This window comes from Saccopteryx leptura, chromosome 5 (assembly GCF_036850995.1).
Source record: "Saccopteryx leptura isolate mSacLep1 chromosome 5, mSacLep1_pri_phased_curated, whole genome shotgun sequence".
NCBI classification, from domain to species: domain Eukaryota; kingdom Metazoa; phylum Chordata; class Mammalia; order Chiroptera; family Emballonuridae; genus Saccopteryx; species Saccopteryx leptura.
Window position 1 is genome coordinate 108,581,063 of NC_089507.1, and position 17,452 is coordinate 108,598,514.

Consider the following 17,452-nt stretch of genomic DNA (forward strand, 5'->3'; position numbering starts at 1 on the left):
ATAGCTAACAGCTGCTTCACCACTAAAAAAACATCCAAAATATTGACGTTACTTTCAAGTGGACTTTTTGGGGGTAGCATGCCAGTTTGTGGAAGGTTCTTTATGATCACAGAGACCACCAGTTTGTTTTTTCCATTTAGTTCCTTTATACTGCATATGTACAACATTACCCCTATTGTAGTAGTTGTTGCGTTCTTAGTTATTATTTATTTAATAACTATTTTTAGTACAAAGCTGGGAGCTCTTGATGACAGGAAACCTGGAGTATTTACTTTAGCATCACTATCACTAAGGGTGCCCAGCACAGGTATTGCTCAGTCTATTTAATAAATGGCCTCTCCTCAGACTCTGCCCAATTATTGTCCCCTTTAAAGGACAATATATTCTTTTTCTTTCTTTTTGCCCTTCTTTGATTTTTGTGTTTTTAATGATGGAGGTAAAAATTATTTGATTCACTTCTTGATTTAGAACAGTACTAATATTGATCGACTTATGACCTATGCAACATACGACTATTTGACTTTATGACCACTAGCTAGCCACGACTGTTCTGTGTCTGGCAGCACAAGCGTTGCCCAGCTGGGCGTACCGACAGTGCGGAGCTTCCGGCAGCACTACCATCCCTGCATGCACCATTTCAACTGTTATCCCAGACTCGGTACAGCAATTTGTGTTTTGTGTCTTGGATATTTTTCATCAAACCCCTCCCAAGATGCCTACCAAGAGGAAATTGTCTTTGCAAATATTAAACCAGTTGTACTGGTAATGCAGTGTTTTACTTCAACCTGACAAATGTAAAAATAAGAAACAAAATGGTGTAGAGATGATACAAATGGCATAAAATGAACAAAGAAAATTATGATATATAATAATAATGAAAGAAAATTATGATAAAATCTGACTTAAAGATTTTTATAACATCATTTCACAGTACTGTACATATAACCTACTCAACTTACGACCAAATCATGTTACAACCAGTGTGTTGGAACCAATCGTGGTCGTAAGTCAAGCACTGGCTGTAATGTCTTGGACTCATTACTTCTAAAATTAATTTAATTTTTGAGAAAGGGGGAGAGTGACAATAAGAAAGGGGGGCTATATTTTACTGAAATTGTGAAAAAGATTTATAATACTAATAACAAAAGTATTTCATTTGTTGATGCTAAAAACTCAAAAGCTTTTAGTGGCGTTTCATTTCTCAAAATGAAGTAATCTGTGTTGTTATAGCAACCTAATTTTTATTAGCCGTTTCTAAATTATGGATGACTTTTGAGACTGGTTTGTGTAAAATTTTGCTATAACTTAATTAAAATAAGTTCATTAATTAATATCTCAGTATTGTGGAAAGGAATATAGCTTTGAAGTCAAACAAATTCAGATTCTAATACTGACTCTATTACTTACTGGGTAAGTGACCTTGGACAAATTATCTAAGCTTCACTGTCCTGATTTAAAAATGGAGTTATGCTTGTATTGTGTACCCTTACAAAGTTACTGAGAGGATAGATGAGATGAGTAGGTAAAATATAGTATATGCTTATACCTCAAAGGATATATCAATAATTTCCATATTATTTATTCTTGTCTTTTTGACCTGCTTTCTTTCTATAACTGTGATTGTGAAGGTTGTGATAGGGGTAAAGGTAACCCATGTAGGAAGAATTATGAGGAATTTGGGTGGAAACTGGCTAGGAATTAGAATTGTTGCTGTGTAAAAGTTCTGAAACATTGGTCCCCCAGATAGTAACAAATTTTTCAATTTTAAAAAATAGTGGGGTTACCCATTATTGATACATGCAACAACTTTGAAGAAAGCCCCGGGAATTATTCTGAATGGGGAATAAAACCCCAACCAATCCCAGAAGCTTACCTATTGTATGATTCCATTTATATAATATTCTTGGAATGACCAAATTTTAGAGATGGAGGCTAGGTTAGTGAGTGCCAAGACATAGGGAAGGGGGAGGGAAAGAGTGGTGTAAAAGCACATCACCAGGAATCCTTGTGGTGTTGGGACCATTCTGTATCTTGGTGGAGGATACATGCACATACACAGGCGATAATATTAATACACAGAAGTGTGTACAAATAAAACTGTGGGAGTATAAGCAAGATTGGTAGATAGCATTAATGTCACTATCCTGGTTACAGTTTTGCAAAATGTCACCATTGGGGAAAACTGGATAAGTGTATAAGGGATCTATTATTTGTTACAACTGCATGTGTGTCTACAATTATCTCAATAAAAAGTAGTTGAGTGCCGTTTGGTACTAAATGCATATGTGAACTCTATTTTAACTTTTTTATATCTGAGAAAACAAAACATTAACAAAAGCAAAGCCTGACCAACCGTGGCGAAGTGGATAAAGCATCGACCTGGAACACTGAGGTCACTGGTTCAAAACCCTGGGAGAAGCAGTTATGAGTTGATGCTTCTCACTGCCCCCTTCTTCTCTCTAAAATCAATAAATAAAATCTTAAAAAACAAAAACAAAAGCAATAGCTACCATCCTAATCTCCCTCTCCCACCCCATCTATTTCCTAAAATACCCCATTCCCAAGGGTATGTCCATCCAACTTGTTTCTATGACATTTTGTGTGTGTGTGTGTGTGTGTGTGTGTGTGTGTGTGTGTGTGTGTGACAGAGACAGAGTCAGAGAGAGGGACAGACAGGGACAGACAGGCAGGAATGGAGAGAGATCAGAAGCATCAATTCTTTGTTGCATCTCTTTTAGTTCTTCATTAACTACTTTCTCATATATGCCTTGACCGGGGGGCTACAGCAGAGTGCGTGACTCCTTGCTCAAGCCAGCGACCCCACGCTCAAGCTTGTGAGCCTGCACTCAAGCCGGATGAGCCCATGCTCAAGCAAGCGACCTCAGGGTTTTGAACCTGAATCCTCCATGTCCCAGTTTGATGCTCTATCCACTGTGCCACTGCCTGGTCAGGCTCTATGGCATATTCTTAATGAAGAGGAATATGATATCTTGTGAACTAATAAAATAGCAGAAGATATTCCCAGGCTGCCCAACTGCTAGGCAGTGTAAAACACTTTACTTGGATTCTTTTTCACTTAATTCTCACCACACTCCTGTTAAATAGGTACTGTTCTTATATATATTTTGCATGAGCAAGCAGAGGAATGTAGTTTGAAAATAATCATATGATTTCCCTTTTTATTCTAGGAAATCAGGGTTTTAGAAGCATTGTCATTATTTTTAATTGTGGTACCTTAGTTGTTCACTGATCGCTTTCTCATATGTGCCTTGACTGGGGAGGGCTCCAGCAGAACCAGTGACCCCTTGCTCAAGCCAGTGATTTTGGGCTCAAGCTGGTGACTGTGGGGGTCATGTCTATGATCCCACACTCAAGCAGAGACCCCACGCTCAAGCTGGTGAGCCTGTGCTTAATTAAGGGGGTAAGACCAGGCTCAAGTCAGTGACCTCAGAGTTTTTAACCTAGGTCCTCAAAGTCCCAGGATGATGCTCTGTCCACTGCTCCACTGCCTAGTCAGGCACTTCATTGTACTAAACAATTTTCAAAATTTACAGATAGCCCACATTTCCTTGAGCAGTGCTTTCTTTGTTCTACAAAGATGTAGTCTTAAGTTCCTTTATTTATTTATTTATTATTTAATAAATGTTCCAAGGAAGTGGTCTTGTCTACTATGTGAGCATAGTATTCTTTTTTTTTTTTTTTTTTTGTATTTTTCTGAAGTTGGAAACGAGGAGGCAGTCAGACAGACTCCCACATGTGCCTGACCGGGATCCACCCGGCATGCCCACCAGAGGGCGATGTTCTGCCCATCTGGGGCGTCGCTCTGTTGCAACCAGAGCCACTCTAGCTCCTGAGGCAGAGGCCATAGAGCCATCCTCAGCGCCCGGGCCAACTTTGCTCCAATGGAGCCTTGCCTGTGGAAGGGGAAGAGAGAGACAGAGAGGAAGGAGAGGGGGAGGGGTGGAGAAGCAGATGGGTGCTTTTCCTGTGTGCCCTGGCCAGGAATCGAACCCGGACTCCTGCACACCAGGCCGACGCTCTACCACTGAGCCAACAGGCCAGGGCTAGCATAGTGTTCTTATATAAAACATTATGATACGAATTTTGCATACAGAAAGTTTTAGAGGAGTGCACTTGTAAAGCCAGTATCCAGGGCCACCATCACAGCTACCTGGCCCATGCAGGTTCCCATTGGATTCAGACGGATGGTAATGAAACAATGAAGCCAAGAACTAGTGGGTCATTATCTTTAATCCTAGCTTGCACCCGGCAGGCAAGTAAAAACACACACTGGGCTCCAAAACCACTCATTCAGTGCTCACAAAGCTACTGTCTTATCTGAGTTTTCCTGAAATCAAAGGTTTCTAGCCTGACCAGGCGGTGGCGCAGTGGATAGAGTGTCAGAATGGGATGCAGAGGACCCAGGTTCGAGACCCCAAGGTCGCCAGCTTGAGCGCAGGCTCATCTGGTTTGAGCAAAAGCTCACCAGCTTGGACCCAAGGTTGCTGGCTCAAGCAAGGGGTTACTGGGTTTGCTGTAGCCCCACAGTTAAGGCACATATGAGAAAGCAATCAATGTACAACTAAGATGTCGCAATGCGCAACGAAAAACTAATGATTGATGCTTCTCATCTCTCCGTTCCTGTCTGTCTGTCCCTGTCTATCCCTCTCTTTGACTCTCTCTCTCTCTGTCTCAGAAAAAAAAAATGGTTTCTAAACTCGCCAGACTTACTCACCTCTGTTCCCCATCTCCTTCCTTCTCCCTGTACAAACTCTGCACAAACTGGCTTCTCACTCAGCACTCCACCATCTTGGCTGCTTCTCCTGGCCTCCTCCACGTAGCCTTTCTCTGCTCTCCTCTCTAATGCTAATCTCAGGAACCAAGTGAGAGCAAGCTCCTGGTTTGCCCCACTTTATAGTGTAGAAACCAAAACTTTAATCCAATATACAAAATAGGGAAGTCTCTAATACAAAGTCACTTATCTGAGGCATGATGGGATTGCACCACTCCATATCAAAAAGGGTGGGAAAGGCTTAGTCCTAAACCAAGCCCCAGGCTAAAAGGATCCTGCCTGCCCACAGCCCGCATCAACACACATTAATATACTCACACCCATTTCAAGCAAGAAGGACAACTAATATCACCTGGGTGATAGGCTTCTACATGGGCAGCGCCATCTTTAACAAAGTAAGCATAATATATTTTATCTGCACAGTACTCAAACTCAGCGCTACAGTGTAGTCACATATGTTTGTTCCTTGTTAGAGTGGAGGTGTGTTTACCTTTGGTGCTGGTTCCTTTGGGCAACTTGGACATGACTCCATGAACGATGAGGTTAATCCAAGAAGACTGCTAGAGCTGATGGGCAGTGAAGTAACTCACATTGCTTGTGGCAGGTTAGTGCTCCTCAGAGCTTCCTAGTATCTATTAAGACCCAGAAATGGATTTTTTCTTTGTATTAATGGAGAATGTGGTTAGACCTAACCACTATCATTTTTAAAGAAATTTTAGCTACATCTACACCTCTGGTAAAAGTTTGGAGAGGGTTGGATCTGATCAGGGTGTGGTAAGGAGGGGCTTTAGATAAGCAGAGCAACACGGGGACATTAGGTTTCTTTTGGGATAAATAGTAGGACATGGGGAAGACATGAAGAAAAGAAAGTAAGAGAGCCTCAGAGAACTGCTGGGAAATTTGCCTAGTCCATCCTGCTTCTTCCCTCTCATCCTCAAGACCAAATGCGGTGGACCATCCAGCTTTTTCCTAGTCTTGCCATCCTCTCCATGACTTCAGAGTGTCAGAGGATAGGATTATGGAGAGCCAGCATAGAAAAATGGGGGAGGCTTTCTAGGGGCATGCCTAGGAATTACTGTGATCACATACTGTAAAGCCAGTAAGTGTGGCCACTATCACAGCTGCCTGGCCCATGCAGGTTCACATTAGATTCAGACAGTTGGTAATGAAACAATGAAGCCAAGAACTGGTGGGCCATCATCTTTAATCCTAGCTTGCACCCAGTGGGCAAGTAAAAACACACACTGGGCTCCAAAACCCACTCATTCAGTGCTCACAAAGCTACTGACTTATCTGAGTTTCCTAGAATCAAAGGTTTCTAGCTCACCAGCCTTATTCACCTCTGTTCCCCATCTCCTTCCTTCTCCCTGCACAAACTCTGCACAAACTGGCTTCTCACTCAGCACTCCACCATCTTGGCTGCTTCTCCTGGCCTCTTCCATGTGGCCTTTCTCTGCTCTCCTCTCTAATGCTAATCTCAGGAACCCAGAGAGCAAGCTCCCGGTCTGCCCCACTTTATAGTGTAGAAACCAAAACCTTTAATCCAATATACAATATAGGGAAGTCTCTAATACAAAGTCACTTATCTGAGGCATGATGGGATTGCACCACCCCACATCAAAAAAGGTGGGAAAGAGTCCTAAAACCAAGCCCCAGGCTACAAGGATCCTGCCTGCCCAAAGCCTGCCCCCAACACACATTAATATCATCCGGGTGATGGGCTTCCACATGGGCAGCGCCACTTTTAACAAAGTGAGCATAATATATTTTATTTTCCCAACACCAGACAACACACTCTAGCCTTTGTGCCTTGTTCTGGACTCATCTGTGCATTTGGTTGTGGAGCAAGAGGTCAATTAGGAACTGGACTCACTTGTAACATTAAGTGCCCATCTCCTGTGAAAGGTTACTGGGCTGCCCACAGTGGCCAGCTTTCAGCCATAATTGGTAAGAGTGGCTTTCATTGGAATTTAATTATATTTTTAAATAATAAAACAATTAGAGAACAAATTTCTTTTTTTTTTTCCCCTTAAGATCTTTAGGAGAGAGTGAATATGTGATTATTTTCTTTTAATACCAGTCAACAAATATTTGAGTACTAACTATGCACAAGGCTCTGTAATTGAGATCCTGAAGACTAAAGTAGAAAATGGTTTTTTTGCCCCCAAGGACTTTGGTGGTATTGTATAAATTATAATTACATTATTGCTAATAATGAAAGTTAATGTTCAGAGAATGATGAACCAAGTTCTGTTAGTATGCTAAGCTGTCAGGATAACGTTAAGATCTAGAGGTTGTTATCCTCATGCTGGAGATGAGGAAACTGAGTCTTAGGGAAGTTAAATAACATGTCCAAGGTTACATAGATTCTGGGGCAGGATATAAACGCAGGTCTGCCTCATTATAAAGCCTATGCTCTTAATGTGTGTATTGTTATTTCCCTTTGCTATTACTATTTTGGTCATAACATGACACAATTTCTTTTTATGCCATTTCTTTCCTTCAAAATTAGTTAAATAGCACAGAGTCTATTTCACTGGATATCAAAATAAGGCAATCACTCAGTATAAATAAATCTCAAGGCTGAAATGGAGCTGGAAAGTCATTAAAAAAAGCATAATGTAATAATTCATTTTTATTTGAAGACTTTATAATGACACACTTATGGCTTCATCTGGGGGTTTTTGTTTGTTTTTTAAAAACAACAATCATAAGTTCCCTACTGGATTATAAGAAACTTAAGGACAGGGACTGACTACTTTTCCTCTTTGAGAACTTAGCCTGTGTAGCACAAGGCCTGGCACGAGGGGGGCGTGGGGTAGCGTCCCGCGCCGCCTCCACTGCCACCACCCAGTGGACGCAGGTGCCACTGGTCTCTTAGGATGAGATGTCGGGGCAGGTACAGAGGCGGGGCTCAGCCCCGGGGGAGGGGCGGGTTCTCCGGAGGTAGGGGGCGGGGGGGGGGGGGGGGGGGGGGACTGCCCGGGCAGCGGCTGCATTTCTGGAACCTCCCACAATTTCGTGTTTTGTGTTTGTTTCTTTACTGAAAGGGGCTGCCCTTGTTTTCCGGGATCGCAAGATTCCCCGGGACACTGGCTGTAACTCGGGGACCACAGGGCACTGTGCAAAGTATTCTATTGGAGGGGTGGGCCGCGGATCCTGTCACAACATTGTTGCCAACTCCTGTTCCCATGTGAGAGGATGTTAAAATCTGGCGAAAGCAACCTCTAGTCACTTTGAAATGAGGACACTTTGGAGTTTTCAGGGTTCACGAAAACAACAGTGGTTAGGTTTAATTGATTGATTTCTGGGACATAGGCAGCTAATTTGAACCCCTACTCTGACCCCATAAAACATCACAAAGAGTAGCCAATTCACTTCTTTTTTGAACTGCCTGAGGTATAATTTACATGTCATAAAATTAACCAATTTTAAGTATAAAATCCAATGAGTTTTTTTGTTTGTTTGTTTGTTTGTTTGTTTTTTACAGAGACAGAGAGAGAGTCAGAGAGAGGGATAGACAGGGACAGACAGACAGGAACGGAGAGATGAGAAGCATCAATCATCAGTTTTTTGTTGCGCATTGCGACACCTTAGTTGTTCACTGATTGCTTTCTCATATGTGCCTTGACCGTGGGCCTTCAGCAGACCGAGTAACCCCTTGCTCGAGCCAGAGACCTTGGGTCCAAGCTGGTTAGCTTTTGCTCAAACCAGATGAGCCTGCGCTCAAGCTGGTGACCTTGGGGTCTCGAACCTGGGTCCTCTGCATCCCAGTCCGATGCTCTATCCATTGCGCCACCACCTGGTCAGGCCCAATGAGTTTTAACTTACAGAGTTGTGCAATCAGTACCACAATTCAGTTTTACAACTTTCCATCATCCAGAAGAGTCCCTCATACCCATTTGCAGCCAATCCCCACTCCCAATCCCAGCTCCAACCCACCTTTGATCACTGGCCTACGTTAGAGTTAGGTTTTAGTCCCTCTGTTGGGCTACTCCAGTGGCCTCATAACTGGCCTCTTTCCGCTTTCTATATTGTCCACCCAACTGCTGGAGGATTATATGACCCTGGTGAAAATCCTCTAATGGCTTTCCATTACGATTAGTTACCTAACATGTGATTTTCGTTGGTGTCTTGTGTTTGTATTTGTACCCTGAAACCTAAGACCTAAAAGATTTTCTTTTCTTTTGGAAGTTTTAAAAATATTCTGTTACTTAGAACAGTATAAAGTTACATAAATCTACATTTATGTATGCAAGTTATGTGGCCTGGTTTTATTGTAAAATTATTTGCATTTTGAGTGTCTTGCTATTATATACTTCATGGTATTTTTTTAAAATATTGAATTAAAAAGAGCTTCTTAGCTTTTACAATAAAGAATTTAGAGAGAAAGGAAGGGTTCCAGGGTTCCTTTACCATTCATTTCATCTTTTTACAAATATTCATAGAGCATCTGTCATGTGATACAGAGCACCAGCTGAACTTTGCTAATAAATCTTACACATTATTTTTCAAAACTGTTTTTGTTTAGGGGAGAGGGAATTTTTTTTTTTTTTTGCCTCTGGTTTCCTTTTTTAATAGGCAGAATAGTATTGTTTTTATATTCTCTATACAAGATGAATTAATATATTGATAGATACGTGAATTCCAAACTGCCCTTTTGCTGTTCCGCTTGGCTGTCTGACCCCACCCTTAATTACCGGACAATGGCCCATGGGACAAAGGAACTCCAGGAAGCTGGTCAATCACCCCAATGAAGAGTATTCCAGAAAGCCGAACATACCAGCACACCGTTGCTCGAGGCTATCCCCAACCCTATAAAGTTTTACCTCAGTCTGTTTTCCGTGCTCTTCTCCCCCAGAAGTGCCCGGCAGGGTTCCTTCCTTTCAATAAAGCCTGTTACTCTGGTCTTTCGGACTCCCATGGATTCCAACATATATATATTGAAAACATTAGGATTCTTGTACTATATCTTCTGCTTGGTAAATTTTAAGCCATTTTCCCTGGTTTGATCATTACTTTTATGTAGGAGGAAATGAGTCTCAACCAGAAAGCCAGGAGGACCCCCGAGAAGTACTTAAAAAAGCGTTGGAATTCTGCTTATCCAGGTAAGGACAGCAGTGGTTTTTCTAGTACCTAATACCTATGGTGTTGTACCTTGGCTATTATATACAGATATGGCACTTCACATAGAGTATATGCCTGTTACTAAGTCTGTGTACGTCTATTAATAGGACATCGAGAAGAGTAAGTATAACCTTTGACAGTTTGGCAAACAATATAATCCTCTAGGCCAGAGTTCCCACAGTTGTCCACAAATTCATCTTGGTGATTGTTATCTGCGTTACTTTTTTGAAATTTGGATTCTTGGGCCCCACCCATTGCCCATGGAATCAATCAGACTCTGAAGGTGGGGCCTTAGATTGTCTGTCTCACAGAAGTACTTTTTAGCACACTAAAGTTGGAGAACAAATCTCCTATACTAGTTCTCAAAATATGCCAAACATTGTAATAGTTAGGGTTTTTTATACAGCACTTAGTTTTAGGTGTTTTTTTCCTAATAATTTACACTGAATAATACCTTTTCTATTGTAAAGTAGAGTAGAACCTTTAAAGTTCAAATGGAACAACTGAACAGACAAGAAGATGGGATTGAGCTAATGTAAATTTTTTCAGTAAGAAGAGAACAGATTGGCATATGTGAATATTGATGATTTTTTTAGGTTTTTCTTTGGGCCTGCCTTAATGATTAAAAATGTTTATCATAGGTCAAAATACCAGGAAGTAACTCATCTTCACACAGATTACTGGTTATCTGTGACTTAACCCGGTGACCCTGTAGGTCAGGGGTCCCCAAACTTTTTACACAGGGGGCCAGTTCACTGTCCCTCAAACCGTTGGAGGGCCGGACTATAAAAAAACTATGAACAAATCCCTATGCACACTACACATATCTTAATTTAAAGTAAAAAAACAAAATGGGAACAAATACAATATTTAAAATAGAGAACAAGTAAATTTAAATCAACCAACTGACCAGTATTTCAATGGGAACTATGCTCCTCTCACTGACCACCAGGTGCCCCTTCCGGGTGTGCGGTGGGGGGCCGGATAAATGGCCTCAGGGGGCCGCATGCAGCCCCACGGGCCGTAGTTTGAGGACCCCTGGTGTAGGTCATGTTATCAACAGGTTTCCTTCTTTTTAATGCTGGTTGCTAGAAAGTGCTGGGAAGCCGGGTGGATCCGCTGCTTCTCTGGCAAGTGTTCCAGACTGAATAGCAAGCATTTGGGCACCAACCTTTCCTGGTCTTTCCAAATTTTTCTTTCTTGTTCTTCAACTGGATTTCCTTATTTTAAAAAATTGCATTTGTGTTTTTAAATAAGCTACTTAAACACTCTTTACAACAGATAAGCTATAAATACACTTTGTAAAGATTTACTTGCTCATTAGTTTTGATTGTATAACGTGCAGTGTAATTTTCCTTTTGATCTCTCCCTCCCTACATGTCTGAAAAAAATGACCCAAGGCAAATAACAGAGTTGGAACTCAGATCCAACTAACTCTGAAGTGACATCATGCCACACTTGTACCCTTGTGTTAGTCAAATAAGTTTGTAAATATGATATATATGTTTGCTCGCTTATAGTTTGCATTGGGTGTGGGGGACAGGCTGTAAGCAGGCCAGGTCATTATGGCCTAAGGCTTAGTTTTAAGACTAAACTTTTCCCCACACCCTTGACTAATATCATGATGTAGGTGGTGCACTCTCATGAGGAATCCCATCATGCCTCAGATAAGTGATTTTGTATCAAAGACTTCCTTGTTTGTATATTGGATTAAAGGTTTGGTTTCTATACTATAAAGTGGGGCAGACCAGGAGCTTGCTCACACAGTTCCTGCTATCACGATTGCAGGGGCTTCCCTGACCCGTTGCCCTTCATGGGAAAAGCTGGTTTTCTGCTTTTTTCTTGTCTTCTCTTGTGGTTTGCCTGTCTTGATGAGACACCAATAAACAGAATGGCCCACCACCCTCCAACTCCGCCCGCCATTTCTTTACCATCTGCCCGAATCCAATGGGAACCTGCATGTGAATGGCCATGATGGCGGCTCCTGGCCTTATACCTTGCAAGGCTTATCTTAAAAAGTGTTAATGAAGAGAGATTGTCTTCTTTCTGCAGGGAGAACCTTGCTAGTGACATGTACCTTACATCGCAGATGGACAGTGATCAGTACGTGCCAGTCACCACGGTGGCTAATCTGGACCACATCAAGAAGCTCAGCACCGACCTGGATTTGATTGTTGAAGTGCTGAGATGTAAGTAAACGACAGTCTAGGCTGCACTGCACCTGGTCTTGACAGGATTGTTCTCACTAGTGTGACCGTTAGATCCACAGCCTTTCAGTGGTGTCTTCCCTGCCATGTAGGCCTTTCTGACCAGCCCCGTGTCTTGTGAAGTGCCTGTGGCACTGGGGGTTGATGGGCTCCATAACAGATCATAGGTCCCGGAAGTGGAAAAGGCCAGTGGAGAGGTGAAAGAAGCTGTGATATGAGTGAAAAGTAAAAGAAATACTGGTATTAAGGGTAAAGTAAATGTTTTAATTTGCATATTAAAGTAGTTACTTTCAAATAGACCTTCCTGCTGAAGTTTTCGTGAAATTGTGTTTTTCCATAAAAGGGTTTTGTGAATGAGGTTTCTTGGACATTTGGCAACATCAAAGAAAGGTTTAAATGGGTGTATCAGAGACTCACAGTAATTCAGGAAATGTGGATATTTAAAGTTACCTGCCATGTCACAGGTATAGTTTGCTGGTGCCCTGGTTTGCTTTGCAGATTGAGTCTTCTACAACCTAGCCATTTTATTTATTTAAAAAAAAACCCACTTTACTGAGGTATAATTGACATGTAATGAACTGTGTGTGTTTAAAGTGTACAACTGAATTAGTTTGGATGTATGTATGCGTCAGTGAAACTTTATTGTGGTCAAGATTACAAACACATCCACCACTGCCCAAAGTTTCCTGTGCCTTTTATAACATTCCTATCCCTTCCCTTCCTGCCCAGAATGGCTTCGGTGGAAATTAGTTTCATATTAAATATACAATACAATATTTTGATTTTTTAAAAACAGGGTTCTTTTAAAAATTCACTTTTTATAATATGGTTTACAGTTACCAGGTAAATAATTTCTATAATCTCCCTCTTCAGTACTGCTCTAATGAACAGCTCCCACTAGGGATTCTTCACAGAGAACACAGTGTGATATGTGTACCTGCACCCCACTCAAATATTTCTAAATGATGAGACATCACCATGCCCACGTTACCCCATTTTTCTTAAGTTACTGCCATAACTTTCCACCTGACTCTTATAAGAAGTATTTACATATTCTCCCTGACTTAGTTGCACTGCAGTGAAGTTTTTTTTCTTAGAAAAAGATGAACATCTTACTTAGAAGTACAGTTGGATTTAACTGTTCACAAGTGAAAGTTTTTCTCTACTTTCTGCTCCTAGGCAAATGTAAGGTCATTAAATTATTGAAATGGATAATGAAGAAGATGCAAACATAACCCATGAAGTTTGAATTCTGAAAGCTATACCACTGTTTCTTGAGACAGTATTGTGCTATCCAGTGTTGCTTTTTTTTCTTTTTCTTTTCTTTTCTTTTTGAAAGTTCAATTAGAACAGAAACCTATTTCATGTATCAGTTGAGTTCCACCTGTCTCACTTATAAGGCCCAGTAGCTTTCTTAATCTAAAAGCACTTCTTATGAATTCAAAATGAAAAGTCATAATAAGACAGAAAATTATTTTATCTGGGGACTTGTAGAAAGAAAAACCATTAACCCTGAATTGTAATTGTTCTTGAGCTGTTTGTTTGATAGTGTTACATTTATTATAGCTCTTACAGGATTTCAAATTCTCTTGCTTTATAGTTTTGAGAACTGGAACATGCAAGATTAGCTTAAAATCTTTTGCTAGTTTACAGTTATACAGGTTTCTTTAATGTGTTTAGTTACATAGTGTAACATCTCTTTGGAGTATCTGTATTATATCATAATACAATGTAAATGATTGGTTTGTTTTAATGTTTTGTTTTACCATTTATTTCTCTTTATAGCTTTACTTTTAGTCTAAGTGCATGAGAAGGGTGAAAAAGTGAGGCCAAATCAGAATCGTTGCATAGTAATTTTACGTGAAATCTCTGAATCCACCCCTGTAGAAGTAAGTCACTTCTGCTCAGAAGGCTACTTGGGGTGAGGGGTGTATGTGCGCATGCCACTTTGTTTACTTCTGGTTTTTTGGAGATTTTTGAAGATTTTATATGTATAGTAATCCTTTTTTCCCAGGATTTACACACGGATAGTTACAATGTGATTCATATATGGGAGTGGTTCTGAAACATTTTTTTGTTTTCAGGACTCCACTACACACTACACTTTAAAACATAGTTAATTTCAATACTTAGTAATTAAAAGAAATGGTTTAAATATTTATTCATTTTAAAATAATAATAAACCCACAAGTTAAGATAAAGAACATAACTTTTCAAAACAAATATTTTCACAGTAGGGACACTGCAAAGAGTGTAGTGAACATCAGAGTAGCTTGTGTTTCATTCGATCTGACGGGCCTGTGGCAGTGTAGATGCTGCGATGGTAAAAAGGCAAAGAGATCTTTAATGTAAGTGGAGTTTAGAGATTATAATTTGAGAACTTCTAACTTAGGCAATAATTTTAGGGAACCACAATTTTGAGTCATGATAAGTAACTTACTGTTATAGAATTGTTATAAAATCTGTGACTTGGCCAAATGTTTAAACTGAGTTGCATTGTGTAGTAAAACACTGATGGTTTTGCCTTGAGAGAATGGAGAAGTCTTCCCACAGTGCATGTAAAACAAATTTTTTTTTGTTGATTGATTGATTTGAGTTTTCTCATTATAGGTCACATTTTTCTATTTTTTTTTGCATGAACTTTGAATAAATGCCAAGCATTGGGTGCTGAATGCTATTTATTCCTTCCTCTGAATATTATTGAGCTTTGTTCTGAGATTCAGACTTGGTGACAGTTTGGTTTTTAGGGGTGTTTGTTAGGTGAGAGCAAAGCTGATTTCCCTGGGCTGACAGAAGGCCCCAAGGGTGAGCCGGCTGGCCTGGGTTGCGCTCTGCTTGCCCTCCTAGCACTGCAGCCTGGAAAGTCCACGCATGAGCCGGGTTCTGAGCTCACCTGTGCTGCACAGCCTGAGGTCTACTATCTGAAAACTACATGTTATTTCATGTATTTTGTCTTTTGTTTTTAATTGTTTCATGTGGGAGGATAAATCTGGCTAATCTTGGCCAGAAGCAAAAGTCCAACTAGTTTTTAATTTCTTAAATCACTCCCTACTTTCCCAGCTGCCTGGTAAAATGAAATGGTATTTTCACATTTATTTAGCTTAATGATATCTTGGAAGTAGAAAAACTGTCAGTAGTTGTGGACTTATTTTCCTGTGGCAGTGGGACCCGAATTCTAGAAACCACACTGAACTCCTGAGCCCTTCTGAAGGTGAGATTTATTTGATATCAGTATGTTAGGTTCTGTCTAAGGATCTGTCTTTAAGAGCATATATCATTTTTATTTGGTGAGAGCAAAAGAAGGCATGATTGAGAATTAACTTCTAACTTTTCTATTTACTATAGGAAGTAGAAGCACTATTTATATTTCAAGGAGATAATTTTGGATACAGGTATTTCAGGTGTTACTTTTAAATATGTATCTCCCCACCCACCCCCCAAGTATACACATGCATGCATTCCTTTTCTTCACTGAGCGCTCTTTTAATTGTGAATATAATTTATTTGTTCATTAGTTTATCACTGATTAAAAGAAAATGCCTTTCCTTAGACAGTTCTTATGACTTACTGAATAGAATCAATTGCTTCACACTGTACAGAAAGGACAGACGTTGAGCCTGCGTGTATATACTTCTATAGAGATGAACAGAAAGGCGTTTTTATAATCTGTTGAGTTGGAACTCCTAAAAAATTCTTGATGGGTCCACCATTTAGGTCTGTTCAGACAAGCTTAAAATGTAACTCCTTTTATTCCTATAAGAGATGTTCCCACAGCAGATTCTGTGCTTTCTGATGAGACATATGTGCTGTGGATACAAGCATAGATTTTTTGAAAGCGACATTTCAGCTTGCCTCTCATGATATTTTATGTATTTTTCAATATATATTTATCTCAGACATACCTCCCTCTATAACATGTAGAAACAGAGTATCATATAAACCTTATAAGGTTCCTTAAATATAGCACCGATGGAAACCAGGCCTGTAAGTGTGGCAGGCCTCAGCTCATATTACTACTTTAATTGTATTTTCCAGGTTGACTACCTGAGATTGGTACTGTCCTCAAAAAGGCTTTGCAATGTTCACACCATTGTTTTCTAAGAATGATGCAAGATGAATGTATCTAGAGTATATCTAACATTTATTGGCATAGTTTTAGGATTTATCTTTTAATGAGATTTTTCTTGGGTTTATTTGGGATTTATGCAAGCTGCCTAGAACGTCAATAGGCAAGAGGGACCTGATAAGTAAAAGAGGCCACTGTAATTAATGCTGTTATGACAGCTGTTAGCAAAGCTCATTCGTTAACTTCCTGACGAGGTCTGGTCCTTAAAGGAAGCCAGGCCCGATAATCTGAGGCTTTTCAATAGACCCTTTGAAGTGCTGGAAACTCATCTTATTGTCAGTGTTCCTTTACTAAAATATCCTGACTTTGTAGTTTTTATTTTTTTATTTTGTTACTATTTTTCTTTTACTTTTTTATTGAGTGTATTGGGATGACATTGGTTAATAAAATTATATAGGTTTCAGATGTACAATTCTGTAATACATCATCTGTATATTGTATTGTGCATGCACCAACTCAAGTCAAGTCTCCTTCTACCACCATTTATCTCCCCGTACTCTCTTCTATGTCCCTGCATCCCCCTTTCCCTCTGGTAAAGTTTTTAATTGTTTTCAAAATGTTAGACTTTTCCTGAGGAAGAGTTGTTCAAGTCCTCTTTCTCTAGGATTCTTTCAGGCATTCCTCACATGACAAGCTCAGTATAAACAACTGCACAGTTTTCTCCCGTTTGCGTGGAGGGGACCCATTGCTGGGCACTAGACTCCTGCTCACTGACTACCGCCCTGTTTAAGGAAGCAGGGGCCCACCATTTCATGCGTCACACACTTCTGCCACATTTGCTGCCTCTCTTCCCTGCCTTGTCCATGATCTTCAACCTGTGCAAAGGAGACTCACAAGACATGGGCTATAGGTGTTCCTGGGGCATGGGGTGTGTGGTGTATTGTCAATGACCTTGACCTCGTTAATGATGGATTTAAAGGGCCAGAGTCCCTCTGGTGGTGTCAGCAAGGATTTCACCGACGGACTACAGAAAGGATATCATCAGAATGGTAGATGAGAAGTCACCAATATTGGAGTTCTCATCTCTGACAACTAGATAAATAGGCAAAACCTCTGTTGTTGAGCTCTGTGTCCCACATTCGGGCCACCTGCCAGCAGCCTTCGTGCAGGAGTCATCCTGATAGTCAGCTACTTTCCTTTGCTAGAATACTTCTTTGTTAATGAATGCTGTTATTTGCACTTGGTTTGACGTGTGTCTGT

The 17,452-nt window shown here is 40.4% G+C and overlaps 2 protein-coding genes across 2 annotated transcripts in view; both read left to right on the plus strand.

Annotated features, from left to right (window-relative positions):
- The window catches only part of ARL5B (ADP ribosylation factor like GTPase 5B), a 403,396-nt gene that overhangs the window by 206,096 nt on the left and 179,848 nt on the right, over positions 1 to 17,452 (plus strand). The window lies entirely within an intron of this gene.
- The window catches only part of LOC136406534 (la-related protein 4B-like), a 46,976-nt gene that overhangs the window by 19,850 nt on the left and 9,674 nt on the right, over positions 1 to 17,452 (plus strand). Inside the window, 6 exon segments of the mRNA XM_066386554.1 lie at positions 536 to 658; positions 5,266 to 5,396; positions 9,787 to 9,900; positions 11,972 to 12,108; positions 13,912 to 14,015; positions 15,472 to 15,518. Of these exon segments, the coding sequence (XP_066242651.1) occupies positions 536 to 658; positions 5,266 to 5,396; positions 9,787 to 9,900; positions 11,972 to 12,108; positions 13,912 to 14,015; positions 15,472 to 15,518 (656 nt within the window).